This window comes from Numida meleagris, chromosome 20, assembly GCF_002078875.1.
Source record: "Numida meleagris isolate 19003 breed g44 Domestic line chromosome 20, NumMel1.0, whole genome shotgun sequence".
NCBI classification, from domain to species: Eukaryota; Metazoa; Chordata; class Aves; order Galliformes; family Numididae; genus Numida; species Numida meleagris.
The window spans coordinates 6,791,661-6,803,666 of record NC_034428.1 but is presented as its reverse complement, the minus strand read 5'-3'; the positions used below and the strand labels follow the sequence as shown (position 1 = coordinate 6,803,666).

General features: G+C 59.5%; 1 protein-coding gene across 4 annotated transcripts; it reads right to left on the bottom strand.

The window, feature by feature from the left end:
* ECE1 (endothelin converting enzyme 1) lies at positions 2,708-12,006 on the bottom strand. Of its 4 annotated transcripts, none has more exons than XM_021417739.1 (18): positions 11,989-12,006; positions 11,393-11,479; positions 10,300-10,435; positions 9,369-9,581; positions 8,448-8,572; positions 8,130-8,342; positions 7,644-7,835; positions 6,990-7,132; positions 6,802-6,916; positions 6,474-6,584; positions 6,203-6,301; positions 6,046-6,123; positions 5,553-5,656; positions 5,195-5,305; positions 5,002-5,069; positions 4,733-4,923; positions 4,552-4,647; positions 2,708-4,317 (listed from the first exon to the last, which is right to left on the bottom strand). In XM_021417739.1, exons 1-18 carry the CDS (start codon positions 11,989-11,991, stop codon positions 4,141-4,143), a joined length of 2,262 nt encoding a protein of 753 aa, XP_021273414.1. In that variant the 5' UTR covers positions 11,992-12,006; the 3' UTR covers positions 2,708-4,140. The 4 variants fall into 4 exon arrangements, with proteins under 4 accessions (XP_021273414.1, XP_021273415.1, XP_021273413.1 ...); XM_021417740.1 differs by lacking the exon at positions 11,989-12,006 and adding an exon at positions 11,876-11,980; XM_021417738.1 differs by lacking the exon at positions 11,989-12,006 and adding an exon at positions 11,872-11,977.

The window sequence follows — 12,006 nt, the reverse complement described above, 5'->3', positions numbered from 1 at the left end:
TGCTCATGAGCCGCCGGCGGTGGGGGGTCTCGGTGCCCCTCCCCGGGGGCGGCGGCGCCCTTCGCGGCGGCGGCTCTCGGGCGATGCCGGCGGATTTTCCTCACTGAAGTAGCGGAGCATCAAACATGGCGCTGCGGCCGCCTCCAGCAGTCCGGCAGGACGGACGCTCGGGCGCCTTCGGGCCGCTCCGGAGCCGCTCGGCCCGCCGGCGCTCGGCAACCTTCGGCTCTTTCCGGAGCCGCTAGCCGGCGAGGAAGGCTCGGGAAACCTCGGCTCCTTCCGGAGGCCTTCGCGGGCGCACGCGCCTCTTTCCCCTTCCTGCTCCCCCACCCCCCGGCCCGGCGCCTCCCGTGACCCCCGCTCTCGGGAAACTTCGGCTTGCTCCGGAGGCCGCGGACGCGAGGGAGTTCGGGAAGCTTCGGACGGGCTCGGAAGAGAGATTCCCGCCCAGTCGGGCGGCGCTCGGGACTCTTCGGAGCCTCTCGGGGAGCGGCTCGACAGCGGCTTCGGGCGCCTTCGGCTTGGAGGCCGAACGGTTCCGGAGAGACTTCGGCAGCGCCCGGCTGCGCGGGAGCGGCCCCGCGGCTGTGAGGGGCGCGGGCCCGGGGGCGCGTGTGGGGGGCCGCGGGGGCTGTGCCGTGCCTACGGACCGCTCCTCGGCCCCGCTGCCATCGCCGTCCTGTCCCCGGCCGCCTTCAGGGTCCTGGGGCACGGGTAGCGTGGGGGCTGTGCACCCTGAGGGTGACGTGGCCCTGTGAGGGTGACACAGTCCTGTGAGGGTGACACAACTGCTATGAGAGTGGCACAAGTGCTGTGAGGGTGACACAGCCTGCAGAAACAGCCGCCGATCCCCCCAGGACACCTGAAGGCTGAAGAAAGAAATGAGAATGCCCTCCAGGCATCCCCCCGCTCCCCTGAAAAGCAGAACAAAGCAGGAACGCAAACCAAACGCCCAGAATTTGGGGGTGAGCACCTTTGCTGCTGTCCTGATACGCTGTAATTTGGGTCAGGGTGGGAGCAGGGCCGGGCAGAGGTGATCCCCATCTGGCAGAGGAGCTCATGCTTGGGTTTGCCAAGGACGGACAGTTCTCAGAATCCCACAGAGCTGCTCCTGCGCAGCACTTCTCTCCAACCTGCAGGGTGCTCAGGGGGGGAAGATCCCCCCCTGCAGCTTTCCAAAGCCCTATAAAGATTTTGCTGCGATCATTTGGAGGCAAAGCTGAGTGGTCCACGGGGTTTGGTGCGCATCGACAGCCCTCCGAGCGTGGCACTGCTCCTGGTACAGCCCTTCATGCGGAAGGAAATTAACACTTAGAGCAAATTGACATCTATGGCTCCCTGTGTTCTACAGAAATAGCTGCCTGTAAACACAGCTGTGAAAGAGCCTTCTAGCTCAAGTATCTTTAGATATATCGCTTCTTTTGGCTGTTTAGAATGAAAACAACAACAACAACAACAGTGTTTTCACCATATTGTCTTCCAAAGTGTGCTAGCCATGTGAAGCAGTGAGGTTCTGGCTCTGCCTTAGAGCTCCCACAGAACTGATGCCTCCCCAGGGGCCATCTCTTTGCCACTCCTGTTGTTTTTTTTTTTTCTCTTACCAGGAAAAAGCAGATGCTTTGTCTCTCTTCCACACTACCCCACACAGGATGATTTGGCCAACGAAACCCGCAGATTCTGCGAGCCTGAGCAAGTGCCGGCTGGATCCATGCCCTTCCTCCCACCTCCAGTCCCTCTCCATTGAACTTTTCCTCCTATCTGTTGTGCTGCTTGATGAGCACCTGGGTACCGACACACCAATCCGTGCTGCCTGAGTTTACAGTGCTGAGCTCCAGCTCCACAGCATCGCCAATGGTTTTTCAGCCCCACTAATATTTTCGTACTTCTTTGCCAACATCAGTGAGCCAGAGGTGCTCACAACCACACGGCAAAGAGCACCAGAGCTGATGGAGGGCTTAGGAAAATAGAGTGTAAGGCTTGGGGAACCAGTGGAAACTGGGGTATTAGTGGAAAAGGGCTGTTGTCCTGCCAGGCCCATACACCAGTTCCCACTCCCGCCCGGGCTCAGCCCCGCAGGGCACGGCTGATGCAAAACAAAACCAATACCACCCAGGATCGGGCAGGCTCATGGCGGGCACTGGCACGCGAGCAGTTGAGTCACTCCTGGGCTGTGCCAGCCCCCAGATGGGCAAACAGCTGCAGCAGGCTGAGGAGCCTCGTGCAAGCTGGTGCTTGCCCTCAAAACCCCTCCTGTCCTGGGCTGTCCCCTCCATGCAAACCAGGACAGCAGAAACAAGCGGGCTGTGCATCGAGAAAAGCTTTCCTGGGATAAGTGCAGCAGTACCACGGAGCTTGCTGCATTTTGCCGCATTTTAAGCAGGCAGCAGCTGGGGCCAAATCCAGGCCCAAAGTGTTTCTGCTCCATCCTGCTGGTCGCGGCACACAGCATTGCCTCAGCTCCACCGCCCTCTGTGGGTTTGTGCCACCATTTCCAGCAGAGCTCAGCCGGTCTCCAGCTCTGCAGGAAAACAAGAAGGGCCTGTGAGCCAACAGCGTGCTCTGTCCTTAAGTTCCTGTTCCGTGCAGGAGGGGAAACACAGTAAAAACAGCGAGGATGGGGAGAAAAATGCAGGTGGGATGCGAGACACTCCCTGCTAACAGAAAGTAAAAAAAAAAAAAAAATATTTAAAAGTCATGAACACCTCCAAACCCAGAAAAAACTATTTATTTTTGTTAAGATAAGCTCCACATGTAGGGTGAAAAAATAGATACAAAAAAAAAATTCCCCTCATATTCCTTTTACATATAAATATTAAAAATCCCTCTACATCTTTGCTTTCTGTCTAGAAGTGCCACAAGACAACATGCGGCACCTGAGCTACTGTCAGTGGTTCCTTTTCTAAATCGCAAAGGAGAGTATTAAAAAGCCCCGGAGGAGGCCCCCATGCCCACCCTGCCAGCTTCACACCGGCCCCAGCCCCGCTGGGATGGAGCGTGGGCCTTGCGGTGCTCACAGGGCTCGCAGCTCCTGGGCGTGGGGGCACAGCAGCAAGCAAAGCGGCAGAAAGAACTGCCTGCGCTTATCTGGAGCAATACCGGGCTGGGGGTCTGTGACCGTTATGGGGATGGGAGGGATGCGGGGCTCTCGCCATGCTCCTGCTTCCTGGGCTCCCTCTCCTGCAGGGATAGGCACTGCAGGGTGCAGAAGTGGTGCAGTCCTTGCACTCTGTGAACCTGGGACGGCTAGAAGCGGTGCCCAGGAGCTTCACCCCCACCTTGCTTACATCTTTGGCACATCAACTTTTCCCTTTGCACTCAGAAATTAATGCTAATCTCAGGAGCTACAGCATCCCAGCAAAGCCCTCCTGTGATGCAGCCTCTAACAGGGCTCCACCGACCCCGTCCCTGGGCCCTGTGCCCACTGTCCCCATCAGCATCCTCCAAGGACGGTCCCACCTGGAGATCCCCAGGCCGCAGGGCCAGCTGGCCACAGCTCATCTGGAGTCCCCAGCTGGGAACTGTCACTGCAGGGCACTGTGTCTACAGCTGCACTGAGTATAAAAAAAAATTAATAAATATACTAATCCATTGCTTAAAAAAAAAAAAAAAGGCTTTAAAATGTATTTTCCCTGAACTTTTCCAGTGTATTCCAAAATGCATGAAAAAAATATATGTATTTCCCCCCCCTCCCCTGCCCCAAAATATATCTTAAAATATTTACCATCCTCGTGTGCGCATCTTTGGAGAGAGGAGGGTGTGCCGGGTGTATTTAGACACACAGCCCAACCTGCCAGCGCCACGGCGTTCCCTTTATCGCGTTGGAGGAGGATGGTGCCGGGCTTAGGGTTAGGGCTCCCATTAGGCCAGGCTTAGTGCTGCGTGTGTAAATACGGGGCTGAGCCCCAGCACGAGGCCTTGTCACAGTGGAACCAAAACCTCCCCACATTGAAGTCATTTCACAAACAAGCGAGGGGAAGAGAAGTTTTCACAGTGGATCGATCGGACCTCGGATGATACCGGGGACACCGCTCCGGTGAGAGCTGGGCAGCTCACTGCACTAAGTGGTCTGAGCCTCTCGAAGGGATGGGGAAATTCGGCCACGGGCAGAGGACGATGCAGCCGGATCCCAGCGCCCGCCCATCACCAGACCTCGCACTTTTTGGGGGGGTTCATGGGGGAGCCCAGGGGGCAGCTGAAATGCTCTGCAAACTCCCATGAGTTGGAGACAGTGCCGATGACGCGGAAGCGCGAGGGGCTGTGTGGGTCGGTGATGAGCCCTTCGTGTGAGCTCTCCGGCGTGCGAACCGAGCACCACACCTGTAAGCAAAGAGCAAGAGGCGCGAGTCCACAGCTGCAGGATCCCACTCTTGCCAAGCCTGGCTTGCTCTTTAACCAGCCCCTCCCTGATCTCATTCTCCAGGGCATCTCTGGAGACCTCAGCTTTGCTGTCATGCTCTCCCAAAACCATCAGGGCACATGCTTCCATGGATGGAAGGAACGCCATGGATGGGTGGAACCCCAAAAACCTGCACATCCATCCTTGCTGCATACCTGCGCGAAGCCGACGAAGAAGAGCTGGTGGTTGGTGAGGCCAAGGGTCGGGAGAGTCTCCTCCTCCCCATTCTTTTTCAGCCAGTTTTGATACGCCTGGAGGCCGAGGAGCATGATGGGCTCAGGGGATGGCACAGTCCCAACCGCAGCATGCCACCCATTCCCAGCCCCGCAACCCTACCCGGTAGGCAGCCTTGAGCCCCCCGTTGTCAGCGATATTCTCCCCAAGGGTGTGCTTGCCGTTGACAGGCTCCCCATTGATGGTGTAGTTGCTATACTGATCCACCATGCACGCTGTCTGCCGTTTGAAGGCCTCCACTGAGGAGTTCTTCCACCAGGGACGCAGGTTGCCATCCTTGTCGTATTCCCGGCCTGCCAAAAACACATCGGGTCCCTTGTCACTCCGCTGGCTGCCCCACCAGCAGCATGCCCACCCAGCCTTGGCCATACCTTGGTCATCAAAGGCATGTGTCAGCTCATGGCCCACCACCACGCCAATGCCACCAAAGTTCAGAGACCTGCAGGAGGGCGATGCTGAGATTTAGAGAGCGGCCACTGCTCCCCCAGCCATGCAATTCAGCATCAACTTTTGGCAAAGGAAGTCTGGGAATGCTGCCCTCCCCTGCTTTCCCCAGGCTCTCACTTGGGAGAGGCGCGGGTGTAAAAAGGGGCCTGGAGGATGCCGGCAGGGAAGACAATCTCGTTCTTGGTGGGAGAGTAGTATGCATTGACTGTTGGAGGCGTCATGCTCCACCTGCAGGGACAAAGACACGACATGGCAGCACGAAGCATCACTGTGCTTTGCTCCAGCTCCACATGTTGATCGCAGCACAGAGATGTCAGCCCAACTTCAAATTCCCAGAACCAAGCACGGTCCAGCGGGAACACTTTCGGGAAAAGCAAATTCCAGTGCTCCATCGGGTGAGGAGATACTGTGATACTCCCATTGACCACAACAGAGAAGCAGAGCGTGGCCATGCCAAGCAGGGTAGAGGACTTACTGGTCCCGGTTTGGCGGTTTCCGGAGCTGGTCAGCAGTGACCCTGGCCGAGAAGTTGTAAAACTGCATGACGTTCTCGAAGTAGAGGTCAGAGACGGCATCGTACTGCAGAAAAGCAAGGTGTGAGCAGCATGCAGCAAGCGCCCGGCCCCACTCCTCCTCGCACAGTCACATCTGAGCCTCCAGAGCCAGCTGAATTACAGCCACTCTCATTTCTCCTCCTCTCCAACATCTGCAGAGCCCCAGGAGGGCCATGAATCACCATTATGGAAACCGGCTCCTCAGTGTCTGGGCAGGGATCCCAAGAGCCCTGGCCACCCCAGAACCAGCTGCAGCAATCTGGGAAGTCTCCAGAGAGGGTCCAAGGACACAGCGAGACCCTTCCAGAGGGGATGTGGGCTCAAGGCTGCCCTGGGGGTGTGGTCATGGGCATGCACACCCTGCACATCCTGGAATGGGAGACCCAGGGAACGTCATCTATCTGAGCAACTCACATCGTTAAAGACTTTGTCCAGCTCCTTGGGGTCCATGATGAACTTTGGGTAGCCAATCATGTTGTAGATGGCGTCTGCCTGTGGGTGACAAGGACGGAGGCGTCCTCCAGGGCAGGAGGACGGGCCGGCCTCCAGACTGCTGCCACCAGTGCCTCACCTTCTCTTTGGCCGACTTCCTCGTCTCCTCGTCCATCCACTGCAGGGTCTCCAGGCTTTCCTCGAAGGCTGTTTTAATCTCTGCGATCATTTCCTCTGCCTAGACAAAACAAAGCAGTGTGTTTTGGCCTGGAGAGCCGGCTTCCCATTCAAGCAAGTCCACAGACCAATGCAGAACCCTTCACACAGTGTGGAGAAAGGCTCGGATAACACAACGGGCGGCTTTCCGAACACCAGGGCTGCATGTTGCCTGTGGGGCAGCAGGCACATACCACCTGCTTGCTGTCCTCGGCAAAGGTAGCCTTGACGAACATGGCCCCCAGAGCAAAGCCCAGGTTGTTGTCCGTGTCACTGATGCAGAACTTCCAGCGCGGCAGGCAGGTCTGCAAGGGTGACACGTGGCCATGAGTCAGGGCACAGCATGGCCACAGCCCCCCAACCTTCGCAGCACGAGATCAGCTCTGCACCCATCACCTGTCAGAGCTACAACTCCAAAACCTGCCCCATGTACACGCTTGGATGCAACATAATGGGGACTTTGCTAAAAAATGCCATCGCTGTTTTGTAGGAGTGCAGTTACTCAGAGACATCAGGACTCACCTTCTTCGTCCCGTACATCACTTCCATGAATTTCTCCTCGGCATCCTGGAAGCGCTGGTCAAGGAAGGGGCTGGTTTTCCGCACCAGGTTCCAGATCATGTAGTTGTTGAGGAGGCTGTGGCAAGAGGCAGTGAGCAGGGAGCAGGATGCACCCCAGGCACCCCTCCAATCGGGCGGGGGGCTCTCACCATTTATCTGTGGCCAGGATGAGGTCAGAGACCTGCTCCAGGTATTCCTTGGCATAGACCACGACAGGCTCTGACTCATTGAGTTCCACAGGATAGAAGACCGTGGAGAGGAAGGGCATCCAGTCCACAGCTGGTGCCAGATCCTGCAAAAGCCATGCTGCTGCAATGGACTTAAGAGCCATTGGCAGTGGTAGCCTCTTCCCGAGCTGGTTGCTGTTGCATCAACTCCACTGTGATGGATTTGGCTGAGTTTGAAGAAGCCATTTCCCATAGCAGCAGCATCCTCTGAAGGTCAGAGGGGACAAAACAATTTCCTCCCGCAAAGGAAAAGAAAGCCGAGTGGGTGTTAATATGCTGACAACAGGGTGAGAGGAAGGCACATAATGGCCTTTTGGGGATGAGGGGAGGTGGCTGGGCTGACGTCTGCAGGGCAGTGCAGCCAGGAGGGTGTTTGCGACTCGATGGGATGGCCGCCAGTTCCAGCAGCACTCTGGAGTCTGGGAGGAGTGGGTTGAGGTGGAAGAACAGGCCAAGCTATTGCACAAGCACTCCTCAAACAGTTTGGGCTGGTGCTGGCCTTCCCTGGAAGAGCTGCGTCACCAGCCCAACTCCAGGCAGGGCTGCAGTGACATGTCAGCCCCACTGCGCTCCTACCTTCAGTTCTCCAGCCATCATTTTGTGGTAGATGACCTCCTCGTCCCGGTGCTTCTCCTGCGGGATGGTGATGTTGGCCAGTGCTGTCTCAAACTCCAAGATCTGCTGCATTTGCTGCCGTGTCGACTCCTCGTCGGTGCCGCCCAGAAACATGCCCAGCTGCACCATGTAGTTCAGGTACCCCGCGAGCACCTGTGAAGGGATGGAGCATCACCCACAGCTCAGTGTGACCAGGTCACCTGACAACCCCAACCCTCCCAGCCCTTCCAGCTCTCCCAACTCTTCCAGTTCTCCCAACCCTTCTAACCCTTCCAGCCCTTCCAACCCTCCCAACTCTTCCAACTCTTTCACCCCTTCCAACCCTCTTGACCCTTCCAACCCTCCCGACCCTTCCAATCCTCTTGACCCTTCCAGCTCTCCCAATCCTTCCAACCCACCTAACTCTTCCAATCATTCCTACTCTTCCAACCCTGCCACCACCCTGACCTTCTCATTCTCTGTCTTGTTCAGGTAGTAGTCCCGTGATGGCAGCCCCAGCCCCGACTGGTCCACCTGGATGACGTTGCTGTTGGAGTTCTTGGAGTCGGCGCTTACATAGACGGAGAAGAAGGGTGAGATGCGGTAGTGTGCCGTCACCTCCCGCAGTGTTGCATTGAAGTTGTCCCCAGCCCAGGGCCCAGTGATGTTCCATCCGCCCAGCTGGAGAGAGACACCCAGTAAGGCACAGCTGCATGGGGACATGCGACCAGGACCTGGCAGACAGGAGGGCAGCTCCTCGTGCCGGCGCCGCAGGGAAGGACGCACCTTGGCAATGAGCTCCATCAGCGGGGTGGCACGCAGCTCCTCGATCTTGCTCTCATTCATGCAGGCCTGGTAGTAGCGCTGCACCTTGCGCTCCGCCTCGCTCGACACATTGGCCGTAGTGTTCTCTGCAGGATGAGCCCAGGGCGGCTTGTGGGGGTAGGTGGCATTGGGGGGGCTGCAGAGCCCCCAGCCCTCTGCCAAATGCTCAGCCCCAGCTTGGACAATGGCTCCAAAAGGAAACCACAGATCACTCCATGTGCCCCTGGAACATCCCACGGCCCCAGCCCTGCCCCCTCTCCAGCAGCTCCAGTTCTTTGTAAGAGAGAGATAAAGAAAGAAAAACAACAAGTATTTTTCCAGCACTTTGCTGTTCCCAGCATCCCAGCCCCCCGCGCTGCCCTTGCCCCCGTGCTGGCAGTCTCGGCTTGCTCCCCAGCCTGCATTATTTATTTCTACAAGAAAGAACAATAAACCCATTTTTCTTCTCCGCCCCCAAAACTATCTTTTATTTTCTTTCCCTAAAACCCTGCTTCCTCAGGGTTTTTCCTCTCCTCACAACACAGCCTGCACCTCTGGCTCCCCAGCTGCGTGGGTTTGTGTGCTGGGTCCCTGGGCTGAGGAATGCAAGGAAATGCCGAGCTGGCCAGGGGCCCGCTGCCTTCAGATTGCTGCGGGAAGAGCCGGGACAGAGCCATCCCCAAAAGGCAGCTCTGCTCCCAGATAACCACCCCAGCGCCCGGCGCAGAGGAAAGTGCTGATAAGGAGCACTTGTTTGCTCAGAGCTTGAACAAACCAGCCCCTGGATAAGCCGCTGCACTGTGGTGTTTGCATGCAGAGGCAGCGCCCGGGGCCTGTCCCCAGAACAGCTGCACTGGGAGCAGCCCCACTGCAGAGAGCTGCCAAAGAGAGCCCTGTGCTCACCCAGCAGGTGCTTCATGATGGCCTGATTGTGCTCCCAGAGGTTGTTGAAGGTGCCCCAGCGTGAGTGGCCGTCAGGAAGGGGATTGGCCTTGACCCAGCCTCCACAGGCATAGCTGAAGAAATCCTCGCAGGGGTTCACTGTGCGGTCCAGGGAGCTGAGGATGGAGCTGGTGACGGAGATGCAGGCCTCTGACAGGCACATGGCAGGCGGCCCTGGGGGGGCACCACTGGCTCAGCACAAGGAGCCCCCAGCTGCACCAGGGGGCACCCACTAATCACCCCGTGCCCTATCCATGGAAGCAATGTGGGCAAGCATCCCCATGCACAAGCATCCCACTCCGCAGCAAGGCATGTGGCCAGGGACCCCATCCTGCACCTGAGCATCCCACCCCGTGTGATGGACAGGGAGAGCATCCCGTCCCATATCCAAGCAGTCTGCCTGGTCCTAGTCCCACTGGTGCAGGCAAAAATCCTCCCCTGTGCCCAAGCATCCTGCCCAGCACCTGCCCATCCTGTGGCTAGGGATGCAGGTGAGCACCCCGCCCAGAGCCCAAGCACCTCGCCCTGGGGTGAAGGAGCTGAGCTCCTCATCTCATACCCAATTTTCCCATCCAGTGCTCCACCATCACCCTCTGGGGTGAAAAATCCTCTCCCATCAGAGAATCCTGTCCTGGGGCGAAGGATGCAAGTGAGCATCCCATATTGTGCCTGAGCATCCCACGCTGCACCTGAGCTGCAAGTTCCCCGCTTGGTACACAGGAATCTCACCCCAAGGTGAGCCCCAAGGCAAGCACCCCATCCTGCCCCCCAGCACACCATCCAACTCCCCCAGCATCCCATCCTGCCCCCCAGCATCCCATCCTGCCTCCCAAGCACCCCATCCTGCCCCCCCAGCACTCCCCAAGGGGTCAGGTTGTGGCGCAGGACTCACGGGCTCGGTACTGCAGGATAAGCCCCAGCAGGCAGGCTCCCAGTACGGCCGCCAGCACAGCCACCGCAACCACCAGCTGCTTCTCCGGGCGTGTGCGCTGGGCCCAGCACCCCGCACTGCTCCTGGGGAAATTCACCTGCGGGAAAAGCAGCGCCGTTTCCCCGTCGGCGGCACGTGGGGAAAACCCCACAGGCGCATTCGCCATCCTCCCCCTTAACAAACCCCACAGCCCGCAGCACCGAGCGGCCCCCGGAGAGGGAGCGGGCGCGTTCCAGCCTGGGAAAAGCCGCAGCTGCCTTCCAGAAAGCCGCCAGGAAGGGCGGCACAATGGCAGGAAAGGGAGCGGGGCGAGCGCGTCCGCGGCCACAGGATCACCTGCCACCCCGTGCCACCCCACAGCCACTGCCACCCCGGTGGTCCCGGCACTGGGCAGGGTGGGGACAGGAGGGCCGGAACAGGATCCTCCCATTCTGCCCAACAACACCCAGGAAGCGCAGGGACACATGGGGACAGTGCACTGATTTTGGGGTGGGAAATGTTGTTTTGGGCAGCCGTGGAAGGGGCTGTGCCAAGAGCATGGCTCCAGCCCCAAACCTTTCCCTGCGAGGGCTCTTTTCCTGCTGCTGGCTGCCCTCATTAAGCCGCTTTCCCGCTGCTTGGAAGGAATTAGCCTAAAATCCCCTTTGTGCGGGGACAAAGTTCTTTCCCACGGTAATTGCCCACCCTGCTAGGCCGGGGGGGGTCCGTGGTGCTGCGGGGATGGCCCAGGTGGACCTGGCCCCATGGGACGGATGTCCCATGGGATAAGCACCCCATGAGATGGACACCCCACGGGATGGATGTCTCACGGGATGGGCACCCCACGGGATGGATGCCCCAGGGGATGTCTGTCCCATGCGATGCCCCACAAGCCCACAGGCGCAGCCCCACTGAATGCCAGCACGGACGGGAGCAAAGGGCACAGAGCGCAGCGCAGCAGCACCGGACTTCGTCCCGCGCGGGGGGGGGGGGGGGGTCTCACTCAGCCCGGGGAACACGGCCTCCCGCTGCCAGGACCCCAATCTTCCCCTTTTCCCCCCAAACCAGCCCCTACCTGGAACCCGTTGGGGTACCCATCGCCTTCGCTGATGGAGTCCAGGGGGTCTTCGTCGTCCAGCGTGGCCCGCTTGTAGGTGGACATCTGCGGGGCGGTGGGAGTGCGGCGCTGAGAGGCGGAGGGCAGCGCTCGGCCCTTGGACCCCCCCGGGGCGCGGAGCCCCGCACAGCTCCGGGGCAGCGCCGGACCGCTCCCGCGGGGCCGCCCTATGCAACCGCCGCTGCGCTCCGCACGGCGCTTCTCCCCCCGCCCCGCACAGCGCAGAGCCCACGCGGGGCTCGGCCCCACAGCCCCCCCTCTTCGCGCCGCCCCCCCCTACCCCGCGCGTGAATCCGGACCCGGGGATGGGGGGTCAGCGGGGGGCAGCCCCTCACCGCGCCCTCGGGGCGAGACCGCCGCCATTTCGCCGCCATCGCGGCGCCGCCCGCCCTGGTCCCCCCCCCCGGTACCCGCACGGCCGGGGACCCCCCCCGCACCCACGGGTGCCCTCCGTTCATCGCGATGCCCGGAAGATCGGAGGGAAGGGAGGGAGGAGGGGGTAATTAGTGCCGATGAAGGGAAGTGCGGCGCGGGGTGGGGGGGTACGCGCTCACCATGGCTGCGTGCGGCGG